At 39.6% G+C, this 16,000-nt stretch overlaps 1 protein-coding gene and 1 long non-coding RNA gene across 2 annotated transcripts; one reads left to right on the forward strand and one right to left on the reverse strand.

Moving 5' to 3' along the window:
* Window positions 1–2,645: 2,645 nt before the first annotated feature.
* On the forward strand, window positions 2,646–14,985 carry gnrhr4 (gonadotropin releasing hormone receptor 4). The gene is made up of 4 exons (XM_042111119.1): window positions 2,646–2,941; window positions 3,415–4,082; window positions 10,500–10,701; window positions 14,186–14,985. The coding sequence occupies exons 2-4, from the start codon at window positions 3,546–3,548 to the stop codon at window positions 14,704–14,706; spliced, it is 1,260 nt and encodes a 419-aa protein (XP_041967053.1). The 5' UTR covers window positions 2,646–2,941; window positions 3,415–3,545; the 3' UTR covers window positions 14,707–14,985.
* On the reverse strand, window positions 13,304–13,989 carry LOC121724516. Its single transcript, XR_006035221.1, has 3 exons — window positions 13,761–13,989; window positions 13,605–13,678; window positions 13,304–13,355 (listed from the first exon to the last, which is right to left on the reverse strand). It is a non-coding gene; the product is annotated as an uncharacterized LOC121724516 (long non-coding RNA).
* Window positions 14,986–16,000: the final 1,015 nt, after the last annotated feature.

Genomic DNA, 16,000 nt, shown 5'->3' on the forward strand with positions numbered 1-16,000 from the left:
CCCTCCTCAGACCATCACTGGCCCACACCAAACCTGAATGATGTTGCAGGCAGCATTACATTCTCCAAGACATCTTCAGACGTCAGATGTGCTCAGGGTGAACCTGGTCTCATTTGAGAAAAGCACAGGGCGTCAGTGGCGAACCTACCAATTTTGTATTCTATGGAAAATACCAATTATGCTGCACGGTGCTGGACAGTGAGCATAGGTCCTTCTAGAGGCCATCGGCCCTCAGGCCACCTTCATGAAGTCTGTTTCTGACAGTGTGGTCAGAGACATTCACACCAGCGGCCTGGAGAGGTCATTTTGTAGGGCTCCTACTGTTTGTTGTTTCACAAAGGAGCAGATACTGGTCCTGCTGCTGGGTTAAAGACCCTCTACCATCCTGCCAAGCTCTCCTAGAGCAACTGTCTCCTAGAATATTGAGACTGCGCTGCCTGGGAGACACAGCAATCCTTCTGGCAATGGAACGTATTGGTGTGCCATTCTGGAGGAGTTGGACACTGACCCTAGCCAAATGTGAAACTAGTGAAAAATCAGTCAAGAAGGATAAAGATGGAAAATGTATCATTTGCCACCACCTCTAAAACCATTCCTGTTTTTACAGACCTATCTCTCTTCTTCCTTTCTTGTTTCTGGAGAAAGTGGTCTTCAAGCAAGTCTTGGACTTACTATATCAGAACAACCTACTAGACCCTATGCAGTCTGTTTTCAAGAGTCATTCTACTGAAACTGCTTTTCTGTCTGTGACCGAAGCATTGAGAGTAGCTAAGTCCTCATCTAAGTTGCTAAGTCATTAGTATTCATTCTACTAGACTTATGTGCAGCCTTCGATACTGTTAACCATGACATTCTCTTTTCTACACTATCTGAACTTGGATTTCTAGGAAAGCCCTTGACTGGTTTAAATCCTACCTTAAAGGGCATTCTTTCAGCATGTCTTGGCAGGGACAGGTATCACAGTCACATGACTGTGGGTCCCTACTTTTCTCTATTTACACCACTTCCTTGGGTGAGACCATTCACTCCCATGAATTTGATTATCACAGCTATGCGGACGATACTCAACTTTACCTGTCTTGAGCTTTTGGTGTTTCCACCACGAAGCACCCAAGGACTGGGCCCTGAATGCACTAGCCAGTGTCCTAAAACCCCAGAGTGCTGGTTCACTAGTCCTAATGTGTCAGAAGGGAGCTAACAGTGGGATGTGTTGGACTGGGTTATGCACTAATTTATCTAACTCTGACTGGGTGTATGAACTAATTTATCTAAGTCTAGGATAGAAGACAAAATAGCTAATTTCCCAAAAGGCAGCATATGTTAGATTAGAAGGATTGAGCCCAGGCAAGTGCAGGGTTTAGTCACACAGTCAAAACTTCAGACATAGCCTAAATGCACCACAGTTTTTGACTCAATGTCAGAATTTATGGCTACTTCCTTAAAATCCAACATGTCTGCCATTTTAATTATGCATGATTGTCACTTTATGTATTTCATAATGCTGAAAGATGGCTATAGACACGTCATATTATGTGTTAAAAGCAGCATAGCATTATAAATGTAGAAAAAAGGGCATATTTTGGTGGCCATATTTGAAGTCAAGATAGGGGCCACTAGGGGGTCCATTTCAATTTTTGATCACTAGGGGTAGTACTATAACTGTACCAAGTTTTGTGCTTTCTGCAAAAACTGAACGATTCAGGTAAAAATCTGGCCTTAGCTGCTGTACTATAACGTCATGATTGTGACAGACCTTCATGCTGTACACCTACCTTGCTGAATTACAGGTTGTCAACGAGTAACATTTTGATAACAGAAAGGGATACAAATGTTGGTACAATGTGGGTAACTGACAAGGAAATGATGGTATGACTGCCAGTCTGACAGGCTAGCTAGACTAGCAGGCAGTATGACTGATGGCTAGAGAGAGAAAGATCTGGCAGAGACAGTTCCATTCTAAAATATGTCCTTCAGTGCTTTGGCCCCTAAACTCTGGAACCTCTTGGCTATCACCCGCTCCAGACTCTCCACCCTGGGTGGCAGGTCCTTCAGTGCTTTGGCCCCCAAACTCTGGAACTCCCTCCCCCAACCTCTTCGTGTCTGTCCTTCTCTTCCTTTCTTCAAAGCACATCGCAAGACCTTTCTGTTTAATGATCACTTCTCCTCCACACCCAACACATAGTTCCATACAGATAACTTGTCTTTGTTGTATTGTTTTGTTTGTTTGTTATTGTGTTTCCCTGCCTTCCTACTATGTAAAGCGACCTTGGGTTTGAGAAAGGCGCTATATCAAATAAACGTATTATTATTATTATTATTATTATTATTATTATTATTATTATTATTAAGAGCGAGAGAGAGGCCTGGCTAACACCAACATAAAGTGGGTTACAGTAAATGAAACAGAGCAAACAAGAAAGGAAAGATAATAATAAGGCTAAAACTGAGATGCTTGCAACTCATCTTTGCATGTCTTCTCAGACACTCTGCCTAAGCCAATTAGCCTACATTATCATGTTGAAGCCCACTCCACATTAGGCTTCTCATTTTAGCAATTAACTCTGATTATCAATTGACAAGGGGTCATTATGCCTTCATTCATCATTACGGGCTAAGGCCACATCATGCTAAGAGGTATGAGAAAGACAGAGCAGTCAGTCGTGGGTTGTGTAGGGGGCGTGTGACGTTCTCTGACGTTCAAGGGTAGACTACTTAGATGAGGGATCGGATATTTGAGCTGAAAGAGTTAGGCTACATCCTTGCTGCACCTTGCTTTACCTGTAGTGGCACAGTGATCGAATCGAATATGCAACTGCGTTTTGAAGATTTTCGTTTCTTTTACTTTTGTTGTTGTTCTTGTTGATCGATTGGATAGCCTACTTTAACACGGATTATCACATAAACATGAAATTGTCTACACTCTACAGGACACACGACAATGGTAGGCTATAGACTGTTTGGTCTATTTTATGGTCTATTTGGCAGGTTTCAACTAGGTATCTTATGTTTTCCGTAGTTTGCTAAACTATTTTACTAAGTATACTTCAGAGATGAGTTGCCTACAAGCATCTCAGTTTAGCCTTATATGAATTCATCTATAGCATGTTGAGATTTTGTGTAGTGATGGACTTGTCTCGCATAACAATCAGTTTCACATGCCATCATGCTGTATCGTCGATTGAATTGCCCATTTACAGTCTATGTTTTCCGGACTGGCAGGAAAGAGTGTTGTTCTCGGAAAATATCCAGCGAAAATATTATATGATGAGGATAATTTAGTATGCGTCTAGTGTGATTTTAGCCTAGTCAGTATTGTGAACGTCGCTTACATTATCAAGGCTTCATCTTAAAAGTCAAACAAATACAAATTCCATATAAATATTCAATATCTGTGCTCATTCTCATTTTCTATAGATGGTTTATAACCCCTCACAGATGTCGGAAAATATGTCTTCAAAAAGTGACATTCATTTTTAGTCGAATAAACGAGCTCTTGCTCGAATGGAGACGGATCTTCCAACACTTCTGTCACCTTCACATCAGATATGAATGACAATTGTACTAACATCTCCACAGTCATGTTTGACCAGCTTGTGCAGAACACAAGCTGCGAATCCCCGCTGTGCAACAGAAGCGCAGTGGCAGATCACTTTCTCCGGTTGCCTACTTTTTCCACTGCAGCCAAAATCAGAGTGATAACTACCTTTACTTTGTGCGCGGTGTCGGCAGTCTGTAATCTCGCCGTGCTGTGGGAGGCTAGTACCAACAACAAGCGGAGGTCTCATGTCCGAATCCTCATTATAAATCTTACTGTGGCGGATCTGCTGGTGACATTCATCGTGATGCCTGTCGACGCAGTGTGGAACATCACTGTCCAGTGGCTGGCTGGGGACGTGGCCTGTCGGTTCCTCATGTTCATGAAACTTGTCGCAATGTACTCCTGCGCCTTTGTCACTGTTGTCATCAGCCTCGACCGACAATCTGCCATCCTGAACCCACTGGCTATCAGTGAGGCCAAGAGGAAGAACAAAATCATGTTGATCATTGCGTGGACCATGAGTGTGATTCTGTCTATCCCACAGGTAAGGGAGAATAAAGATTTGTGTTCTTCTCCTCACTACCATGGGCATGTGGACTTCTGATTTCACATTGAAAACACTCCAATCCTTGTTTCAAGTTGGGTCACAGAGAATAAACTCTAATTATGTCCAGAGAGAACTGTATTAGGCACTTGTAAAAAAGGAATTTTTTCTTCTCAAACAGCTACCTGATACAGGCACTGATGATTTACTTCTTTGCTAACATTTTTGCTTGAATCTCAACTCTCAAATCTCTTTAATTCATAGCAGATATTTCCTGTAATTGATTATAAATGTCTGATATAAGTATAGTGTACTCAAGGGTGTTTTAAGATTCCTGAGGAGATAATTGAGCAGGGATGTGAAATGTATGCAGAGATTACACATATTCACATCTGAATGTTACAGGCTATGGAGATTTATGGAGATATTATGCATTACCACAGTTTTTTTTATCATGGCCGCTGATACGCACAGCGTAGTCATATAGGATTTGTCAAAGTTTTTTGTCCTTTTCCCCTTCTCTTTTTATTTTTCGGTCAGCAGTTCCAGTAAGTCAGTTGTAAACCAGTGGCACACAAATTTCCACAAGGTTCATTATATTTTACTTGCTACATCACTAGCACATTATTTAGACACACATCCAATTCTGTTCTTTGTTGGACACTACAACTGACATATTTCACCATCTCTTGTTTGTTCCAATATCATCTAATAAATAGCCTACACTAAAGATATATACATTTTTTAAGTTTAAATTTGACATGCTGAATTAGAGTCTTTGGACGCACAAGCATGGGTGAACCCAGACAAACCTGTTAGCAAATTAGAAATGGCTCTGAAAGTCCGTCTGGAAAGAATCCCATTGACGCCCAAAACCCAGGATCCAATCACAGTTGTTTATCCGACATGGGGAGGGTTTTATACGATGACAGATAGAGCTGTGCACCACCAATGGCTGCGCTGATGGCGACCGGGTTAATCAGATATGTACGTGTAAACAACTGCATTTAAGAAAGACATGTTTGCTACAATTCTGAAATGATTTGGTAAGAGTTTAATGCAGTTTAATTTCACTGCTGGTAATGCCCTGGAAGTCGTAAGTCAATAAAACCATTACAGACTCACTCTCAATTGACATATGAGAAGCAGTAAATGGCTATGGATGGACACCAAATGAAATTCTGTCCATAGGGGGCTTTGCAGCTGACACAAATCAGTAGTTGCTTGGACCCCATGCATTATCGCTGTTTGTGGATGTATTTAAACTTATTGTTAGGATAGAGCAGTGTTTCTCAAACTTTTTCAGACCAAGGACCACTTAACTAATCTTAAAACGGAGTGTCTATTTACACCCCTGGTACGAATAGCCTTGGCCACATAGCTGAGCTATTCACACCTGTGACATAACAACAAAAAGACGTTGCTCACGTGCACAAAAAACATGGCAGACATTCATTTTTTCGTCAGCAGAAAGTGAAGAATTCTGAAAGGTTTCTGCACAAATATCTGTTCAGATTAAGTTTTAGATTGAAAAGTTTTATTTTCATACTCTTGGTTCAGTGAACACATACAACCGTCAGTTTGTTAGTTAACAGAAATTTCATGAATATGATGTTCAGGCCTATAAACTATAAGGCTATAACTATAACATATATTCCATGTACTTGTGGAAGAGGATAGTGCAGTGGTCACAGACATGGGATAACATATGGGAAACTGGGGTTCGATTCCTGTGTGATGCGTTTTGGCAGAGTGAGTGTGCATGTGTACCAACGTCTCTGGAGAGAAGGCGGCAATTTGAAGAAGAAATCAGTTCTCAAACGGAAGTTTTGATTGCAACAATTAGCTAGTTCATGCACCAGGGTGTAAATACCATACAGTACTATATACACTAGGGTAAGAATAGCATCCCCTTCTAACTATACACTGATGCAAACAGCATACCTTATTTAGAGTGTCTATTACACAGTTGAGCTATTCACACCCTGTTACGTAACAACAAAAAAACATGTTGCTTGTTTTTATTATTATTATTACATTGTGTGATCAATATGCCAGAATAAATCACAGGGGTGCAAATAGCATACACTGATATTTGTACCAGACAGGGTATTACTAGAACACATTGCTGTGTGCACCGGGGTACGAATAGCATACACTGATATTTGTATCAGATGGGGTACTAATAGGACACATTGCTGTGTGCACCGGGGTACGAATAGCATACATTGATATTTGTACCAGACGGGGTACTAATAGGACACATTGCTGTGTGCACCGGGGTACGAATAGAATTCACTTCTAATTGCACCAGGGTACGAATAGCATACACTGCTAATTGTACCAGGGGTGCAAATAGCCTTACCCATAAAATAAACCTCACGGACCACCTAGCTAAAAAAAAGAAGAGTAGACGTACTTCAACAGTATATTATAATAGGCCTACTCACCTTGCTTATTGTGTCAGAGGATTCATATGATTTATACTGGCGTAGCTTACATACAGTAGGCATGTTGCAGAACTGTTTGAATTTACATACAAGTTGGTTCAATATTGCAAACAACTCATCTAGATATTATATTTTACCACGTCTGCTCGCAGACCACTTGGGATAGCTTGCGGACCACTAGTGGTCCCCGGACCACACTTTGAGAAACACTGAGAGTATACTATGTTTAGTATTGTTTTCAAACATATTCTTGCATTCATCTTCTAATTCTACATGTTAATTCCAGAACCTACATCTAAGAACTGCAACTGTTTCTTCTAAAAGGAAATGTGTAGGACATATTGAACAGATAAAATAGACCGCACATTACTGAAACACAGGGAAACAGACACAGATGCATAAACACACACACATGCACACAGACAGACACAGACACACAGAGGCACATATATACACACATGTGTGACTTTTTAGTGAATATAATTGGTTTAGTGTGGCTTTAGAAAATATTTCGGTAACACTTTATAATAACTACACACAATTCATCATTTATTAAGCCTTTGTTACTTATTAGTTAATAGTTTGTTCATATTAGTAATTTCTTGTTCATACATAGTTTATCATCAGTACAGCATTTGTTCACACAATTATAAATGGTTTGTTCACAGTAAATAAGCCTATCCAAAAATATGTTTGTAAGTACATGATTTATACTAATAAGTAATGAAACAACCACTTATAATGAAATCATTTTCTTATTATAAACCAGTTGCAAACTATTACAAAATGCTTTGTTCATCATTTGTAAAGCATTGTTCCTATGTTAATTGTTCCGCCCTGAAGGGACTTATTTTCTTAATAATGACCGGCGTTCTATACATTATCCCGCTTATTACACGGCTACTTGCCCAAACGAAACAATAAACTCCCCACAATATGACTTTAGCCTACATAGCCTATTTGTTACCATTCATCGTGGCATTTGCTGAGAAACGAATAGTTTGCAACAACACACACTGAACTTGAATCAAACATTCTTTAGAACACAGCTGATCAACCGTCTGCTTTCACTTTTGAATGAAGTTCCAGTCCTTGCGTAGTGATATGAAAGACGTATCAGAAGCACAAAACCCGTTGTCATTGACAGCAGTAATTATATGATTGCAGCGGTAATTACATGAAAATATTTTACCGTAGAATTTGGGAAATCCCATTCAAGCCAATGGAGCGTTCTACTTGCCTTGTGAAGAGCCGTGTAATAAACATATTTAAGATATAGGCTTATTTACAGTACTATGAACAAACTATTTATAACTGTGTGGACAAATGCTTTACTGATGATAAATTAGAAATTACTAATGATGAACAAAGCATTAATAAGTAACAAAGGCTTAACAAAGGGAGAGCATGGAGCACTTGTGATCTACAGTGCAAGGTGTATAGGGGATGGACAGAAATAGGGAAGCCTGCTTTATTTTCTAGTACATGTGGTCATATTATTTTAGAATTATCTGTTGAGTTCTGGGCATGTGCCATCAATTCAGATTTATTAATCAATGTTGGCAGGTGATTTGTCCTGCACACTTGTTCTCTTCAAGTTATTGTATACTGAGGACATCCTGTAATTAACCTTTGGATGTCACTAATGGTGTCTGATCGTTATGTTTTAAATTACGTCCATAACAGAAAGCATTGCATTATAAGGAACAAAAATGAAATGGGTGGGATTTTAAACATTATTGTGCAATGGGAGACTGTCAAAAAGTATATATACATGGAAACATCCCAAACATATAGCCAATTATTTTTATAAATCTGAGATTTGTGCATTCTTCCACAGCATGTACAACACCAAATCAGAAAAAGTTGGGACGTTGTGTAAAATGCAAATGAAAACAGAATGTGATAATATACAAGTCAAATGTTGAAAATGAAAATGTTGACTATTTCATGGAAAATATATGATAATTTTCAATTTCATGTTAGCAACATGTTTCAAAAAAAGTTGGGACAGGGAATGTTTACCACTGTGCTGCTTCACCTCTTCATTTAACACAATTCTGTAAATGTTTAGAGAAGACCAGTTGCTAGAGTTTTGAGAATTAAATGTTATCCCATTGCTGCCCGATATTCCATTCCATGATGGACCTAATTTGACAGGTCTGGACTGCAGACAGGCCATTTTAGCACCTGGTCTCTTCCTCTATGGAGAAATACTGTTTAAATATGTGCAGAATTCATTTTGGCAAATTTCTCCTGAATATTCAAGGTCTTCCCTGGAAAAAAGCATTGCCTGGATGGCAGTATATGTTGCTGAAAACCTGTATACATCATTCCGAATTGATTGTGCCCTGCCAGATGTGCAAAATGCCCATGCTGTAGGAACTGCACCTCTACACCGTCATAGATGTTGGGTTTCGAATTGAGGACCAAAACAAGTTGGAGTTGGATGCTTGGATATGTCTTATCCTCTTTAGCCCAGATGAGTCCATGTTTTATAAAAATAATGGCCATCCAATTTATTTTTTAGCTCTTTCCCTTGTTCGCAAAGATTTCTCTGGATTTTCTGAATGTTTTAATAATATTATGTTCTATAGATGATGAACTCCCCAAATACTTCACAATTTCATGTTAAGAAGCATTCAAATTACATTGTTTCATCATTTGTGCACACAGGTTTACGCAGAGGGATGAATACCCCTACTGTACATCTTAAGAGACCCTGCCTCTCTGGGATGCTCTACTTAGTTGTGAAACATTCCTCCTTTTGTTTTCTTTATCATTACACATCTTTTCCAGCATTTTGTTAGCACTTTTCGGAAACTTGTTGCTGATATCAAATTCAAAATTAACATATTTTTTCCATGAAATGGTCAAATTTGTCATTTTAAACATTTGATATGTTGTCTATGTACTTTTTGAAACTAAATATGAGTTCAAGAGATTTGCAGATTATTACATTCTGATTTTATTCACAATTTACACAACGTCCCAACTTTTTCTGATTTGTGGTAGATTAAATCGAAGTATTGTGTATGGCAGTCTGTCTTCTATACATTACACATGTTGGTTTTTAACATAAATGCTGTCGGGAAATCTGCCTTATGTGTTCATAAATAGAGAACAGGAGTGTAGAAGGCATCTTTTCATCTTATTATGATCATACTAGGAGCAGTCTCCTTTTACGACTACCAATATTCCTTTCAAAGTAGCCTTTTTGAAAAAAAAAATAGAATAGGCCTACTGAATAATTGGACTTCCAGAGGCTATATATGTGTTTTTATATTGTTGTATTTATGTTACATTTCACATGGATTTATTTTGCAGCTGATTTACAAGTAAGTCAAAGGCTGCACCTTTAACTGTCAAATGACTTTATTGCCATTGCTGTTTATTGCCATTGCTGTTATTTTTCTTATTTGTATTCATATATGGTTTGCATCTCTGGTTTGCAACATTGCATCTCTAATTAGTGGATCTGTTCATAGTCATTTTTATCTCTCTGATGGGATGACCCAGTGACTCCTTACCCAGAGGGATGCAAAGGCAACTGTGACATCCATGATTCACTCTCAGTCTCTTGTCAGAAACACAATTGTCACAGTAATACCACCCTGGTAATCATGTTCATGCTGATGTCTGTTCTTATCAACAAAGAGTGAGTACTGCATAGCTGACCTGACAGTACTCACACATACTCGGAGAGCAGAACCTTAAAATAGTAATGACTTGTGTGCTAGTGCTCTATCTGTAGAAACACATTAATAATCATCTACTGCCAATTGCGTTTTTATGGAGAGCAAAAATGACCTTGGTGTACATGTATTTACCATCCTAAATGCTTTCATGTAGTTTCATGCACTTTATGGAGTCTATGCACTTGTGGGAATTGAGACATGTTTTTAAAATGTGTGGTTCAGAAATGAGTGGGTGATAAGATAGTCATGACTGCTGTGTTTCCCAACAGATGTTCATCTTTCACAGCGTCACCATCACCTTCCCGGCAAACTTCACACAGTGTACAACCCGGGGCAGCTTCCTCCAACACTGGGAGGAAACTCTCTACAACATGTTCACGTTTGTGTGTCTCTTCCTCCTTCCCCTGGTCATCATGATTGTCTGCTACACACGCATCCTGCGGGAAATATGGCGAATAGCAAAAGGAAACAGTAAGTTGAAGCTACATCAGGGTGGAATAAAAAATGGAATCAATTAGTTGCAGCATGGTATGCTTACAGTAATGATACAAAAGCACCGCTTAAGTGGTTATGTAGCACTCGGCTCAATTTACTATATTCTAGGTTATGTCTAGTTACTTGGACCAGAATCAGAAGTTTCTAGATAAGACTACTGGAGGTAGATGGATGCAACAAGCTAAAGTTAATGTTAGAATAATGATGACATTTAATAAGTAAAAGGAGTGAATGAATAAAATGGTATAAATAACAATAAGTACAATGAATAGATTGAAATAAATAGAATACAAAGTGCAGTGCAATAAATAACAATATCAGATGTTCTATATACGGTTCTATATTCGGGTGCACCCTTATCTTACCTAAGTTCTAAAATATTCAATGTGATCTTTCAATGGTACAAGAAAATAAAAATATATACAATAAATATTCAGTGTATTATAGTATGTATGTGTATCAATTCAACAAAATGTATTATCAATATCAACGATCAATGTGTCACAATCAATTAATTCAGTTCATTCAGAAGTTATCAGGAGGTTAAGTCAGGGAATAGTCAAAAGGTCAGTCTGGGTCAGTCTTACAGTCCTACCACAGTGGTGTGAAGGGAAATGAAAGGTGAAGGGAAGTTCAGATTCGGGATTCTGGGAGCAGGGTTGCCAGATTGGGCGGTTTTGCAATCTATTTTGCGGGCAAAAATGGGTTTGGGCGGGTGTATAAAAATTGGGCTGGTTTCGGATCAGTTCGGCGGGTTTTTGTAGCCGAAACAAAGGCACTTCAGACCCTTCTTCCAGCGACCGTCTCTGGTCAGCAGGCAGCAGTCTCTCACTCACTCACTCACACACCCTCTGGCTGACGTGCCCCCCTAAACTCACAACAGACACTCTCAGCTCACGTCACCTTATGTATCGAAACATTCTAGCCATATAAATGGCATAGTGCATGGTATTTAACCGCGAGATATGCGCTTCACAATGACCGCAATTAGTTGTTGATATTCACAGCAGACAGTAAAGCCCAGCAGTAATTTATCCAAATTAACACATATTTCAAGTACCATTCATGATGTTGTCAAATATTGAAGTTGTGGGAAGTTTAAGCTGTATGTTTCTTTCGTCCCCCATGTCGTTTCATTTATCCCGGTCTGGAGGGACGAATGAAACAAAACGCATGTTCGATTTCTCCTTAAATAAATCCTGAATGGTTTTGTACTCTGGCGCAGACCGCCATTCAAACACACAGCTCGCGGGGTTTTCAAACTTAGCTAGCTGACTGACAATGTCAATATGCCAAAGTGGGCAAAGAGCATTTTGTCATTACAGTCAATCTCTTTCATGAGTGTGCACACTGCTGAAAGATTACCTACGAGACAGGATGGACTTACCCCTTCTTTCAGGGTTGATGGATGTGCGCAGGTCTTGCGCGAATGGCTTGACATAGGACTACGGCCCACGTTCCGTCCAGCCCGACAGTTGTTGAGGAAGTTTGACAAAGCCTAGGCCTACTAGAACTTTTTAATTATTTTTAGGCCTAATAACAATTGCTCAAAGCGATTTTCACGAAGGGCCTAGGGCCATAGGCCTATGTTTTTTGTGTAGAGATGGCCCATGCATGAACGTTCTGCTTCTGCAAAGAGTGCACTGACACCCCTGTTCGTTCAACGCGACTTTCATGAAAACTAGGATTAACTGCCTGTCAGGTAGGCATACTAATTGTTCTAAATTACAGGTGTCAAACTCAAGTTTGCCTTTAGCCTATATCTGGCGTATGAAAATATTTTTTGCGTGTAGTTGCCATGCATGGACGCACTGCTTCTGCAAAGAGTGCACTGTCCTAAATAGCCTATTCAGCGCGATTTTCATGAAAACTCTAGGCCTAACTGCCTGTCTCAGGGAATATATAGCGCCTAGGTAGGCTATTAATTAATTGTTCTAAATCACAGGTGTCAGACTCAAGTTTAACTCAAGCCTTTAGCCTACATTTGGGGTAGGCCTATGAAAATATTTTTTGTGTAGCCTACAGTTGGCCCACCAGTTATGAACGCACTGCCTCTGCAAAGAGTCGACACCCCTGTTCTATAATCAATGCGATTTTCATCTACTGTTATACATGAATATGCATGTGTCATGTTGCTATTATAAATAATTGAAATGTTGTGCATTAGGCTATTTTGTATGTTCATATATCCACTCAATGTTTTTATGTTAGGCTAGCCTACTGAATGCTTTTGTTCCAAGCGTCTATTGACACTAAACAGACAGATTAATAGTCTATGTTTAGCCTATTGCATTATTTTCCGTAACATAAGCTTATAGAATAATAGTCTGACGTCCGTGTAGCCTACTTTTGCGTTAATTTGATTGAATGTTGTTTCTGAAATTGGATAGGCTAAGTCGAAAAATCTAAGTCATTTTAAAGCTTGTTAATGATTTCAATGTGTTTAAATCATAGACTGTATATATACAGTCTATGGTTTAAATGAGAAACAAGCAAAAGCTAATTTGGGCGGTTTTTTGTGCATTTTTGACGAGGTTTTGGGCTGGAAAACCTTGCTGGCATCTGGCAACACTGTCTGGGAGGCTCGCCATCAATTCAGATCTTTTATCCACTATAAAAAAAAACCTGACCTGTAGATCTAAATATACAGGCCAGAAACAATCATGTATCCAGGTCTCAAAGTACAAAACATCCAATAAATAGTCACATCAAATAAATTAAATCAATAAATAAATGATATGAAACTGGTCTATGTTAAAAGGTTTATTAAACATTACCGGAGTTCAAGCTAGCATTAGGCTTTTATGGTGCTGCACCAGCAGTAGCTCTAGTAGCAAACCTAGCTTAGCATAAACTTTTAACGGAAAAAACAAACTCACCGAAGCCAGCATTCGATGCAGTACAGGCAGTTCAGAAAGTTGCAGTTCTGTTTTAAGTTTTGTCTTCTGGATGTCTACGATCATAATTATGACTACATTACTATTTATGTATTTAGTCTTGTTCTAATCTTGTAGATATTTCAGTTAAATATGTACCTTCAATCCATTCGATTTAACGTTAGTCCTGTCAATCGTTTTCCCTCCGGTCAGGTTTATGTTCTCGTTCAGGTTTCTTTTCTCTTCTTATTGAGTTCTTATTGATAGATTATTCTCGTTGGTTCGTGTTAGTTCGTGTTGGTTCGTGTCTTTCGTTTGATTTCATTCAAAAGTTTTTCTGTGGTTGCTGTGGAGACGCAGGGGTCGCGCTCTCATTGGCCAGCTGGCTTTTAGAAGTTAACCCCAAAGATCCTTGATTACTAGCACCTTTATGCACTGGGCTACAGTTAATTTATGTGACAGTGCTTCAGTGCCTTTTCAATTTTCACGTTCATTTAGTGAATTGTAGAATATAATATCTGGGAGGTGATTACAGTGCTGAAATATGAAACAAATATTATTTAATTTCACTGTTTCCTCTTTAGTGTCCTCCAAAGAGGTTCATCTCCGGCGTTCCAACAACTACATCCCAAAGGCGCGCATGAGAGCGTTAAAGATGAGCATTGTCATCGTGACCTCTTTCATCGTATGCTGGACGCCGTACTATCTACTGGGCCTGTGGTACTGGTTCTTCCCTGACGACTTGGAGGAGACCGTGTCCCACTCAATGACTCACATCCTCTTCATATTCGGGCTATTCAACGCTTGCTTGGACCCAATCACATACGGCTTGTTCACAATCCACTTCCGCAAGAGACTGAAGCGATATTGCCATGAAGCGGTGGCGCTGAATGAGTCTGATAACAACTCAATGATGACCGGCTCGTTTAAGTGCTCACCATCGCCTTTCCGCATGAAGAAGCTCGCTCAGAACAGTCAGACTGGCAGCCGACCTCAGAGCATAGAGCGTCAACAGTGCAAGACACAGGAACCACCTAACAATTGTCTCACTGCAGACACAGACCTAGGAGATCCAAACTGTTTAAGTCCAGAGAGTGGGATATGATGAATGCGACCTTGGCCCTTTCGTTTGAGGAGAAACAATCTCCGAGAATATTTTCATACATATTTAGTGTTGTGTCCTAGACTGTGGAAAATGGAATAACTGGGATAAACTGAGTATGATCAAATTGTCCAAATTGACTATTGTTATTCAAAATGGATCAGGCTGCTTTTTGTAAAAAAGAGAATGTAAGCATTGCTACTGTTGTCGTTAGTGTCAGTATGCTTCAAGCATGGACGGATTATGAACTTTCAGGCCCCTGGGCCCAGATGTATTAAGAGCCCCCCACTAATTGTCGCATATGTGGGAGGGGGGGTTTGGGGGTCCTCCCCCAGAAATTGTTTAATTTGTTTGATGTGATTTCCTGTATTCTGGTGCATTTTGGGGATGGCCAATACTAAATTCAATCAGATTCATAGCCTATATCCTGATTTGTTGATATTGAGGCAATGATTCCATGCAATGGCTTGGGCTTCAGGGCCCCGTGACCCCTTGGGCCCCTGGGCCTGGCTCCGGTAGGCCCGTGCAGTAATCCATCCCTGGCTTCAAGGGGTTTCCTGTCGTGATGTGCAGGGGCCAAGTTTCAACTTCAAGTTTCCGTCCACCTTCAGCAGTATAGCTTGCACACTCTCAGACGGTAGTTCCTGTCAAGCACTTCATTTGTACATTTGTACAAGTCCAAGTAAAATAAAAAAACAAGGGGAAAAATCAATCTTTCCTCTAACTCCTGAAGAACAGCTGCACTTTTGTGACCCCAACGTATATAGCACATAAAATGCCATCACCTCCACTGACTACTTCAAATCAGAATATATTTCCTGTTGCTGCGAGCATGCAAGCAAGATACAAACGTTTGGTGCATTAGTGATGCAAATGAATGCAAACAATTTATAGAGGAATTCCTTTATGTTTACTGGCAGCACTACATTTCTGCCGTCTCATCTCCCTATCTCCGGAGTTCAGGATTCGAGGGACACATTAACATTATTGACAGATTAACAGATTAACTGGCAATTCGCCTACCTCACTTTAAGTCCCTGTGGGGATGCATAACAATGCTGCATATTTTCAGATATAATTATAGCATATGTCTTGGTATTTAATGTTATTTCTTGGGTACAGTTTTGAGAATAGTGCGATCCTATTCTAAAATGAATCTTTCATTGTTTGTTTATTTGTTTTTCTGTGTATGGCATCTCAGGAAAGGTATTGCTCATTTTCAGCGCAGTGAGATCTTGTTGGCAACTGTAATATTATTGCTGTACCGTGAAAACAGAGGTTCAGGTATGTTAGCTGT

The sequence above is a fragment of the Alosa sapidissima genome, chromosome 11 (genome assembly GCF_018492685.1).
Source record: "Alosa sapidissima isolate fAloSap1 chromosome 11, fAloSap1.pri, whole genome shotgun sequence".
NCBI classification, from domain to species: domain Eukaryota; kingdom Metazoa; phylum Chordata; class Actinopteri; order Clupeiformes; family Clupeidae; genus Alosa; species Alosa sapidissima.

What these genes read in the sequence shown, in the direction of transcription:
- gnrhr4 (XM_042111119.1), top strand. Translation starts at nt 3,546, where the DNA reads ATGAATGACAATTGTACTAACATCTCCACAGTCATGTTTGACCAGCTT. An exon ending in TGATTCTGTCTATCCCACAG is followed by an intron (nt 4,083 to 10,499) that starts GTAAGGGAGAAT and finishes GTTTCCCAACAG; the next exon opens with ATGTTCATCTTTCACAGCGT. An exon ending in GCGAATAGCAAAAGGAAACA is followed by an intron (nt 10,702 to 14,185) that starts GTAAGTTGAAGC and finishes TTTCCTCTTTAG; the next exon opens with TGTCCTCCAAAGAGGTTCAT.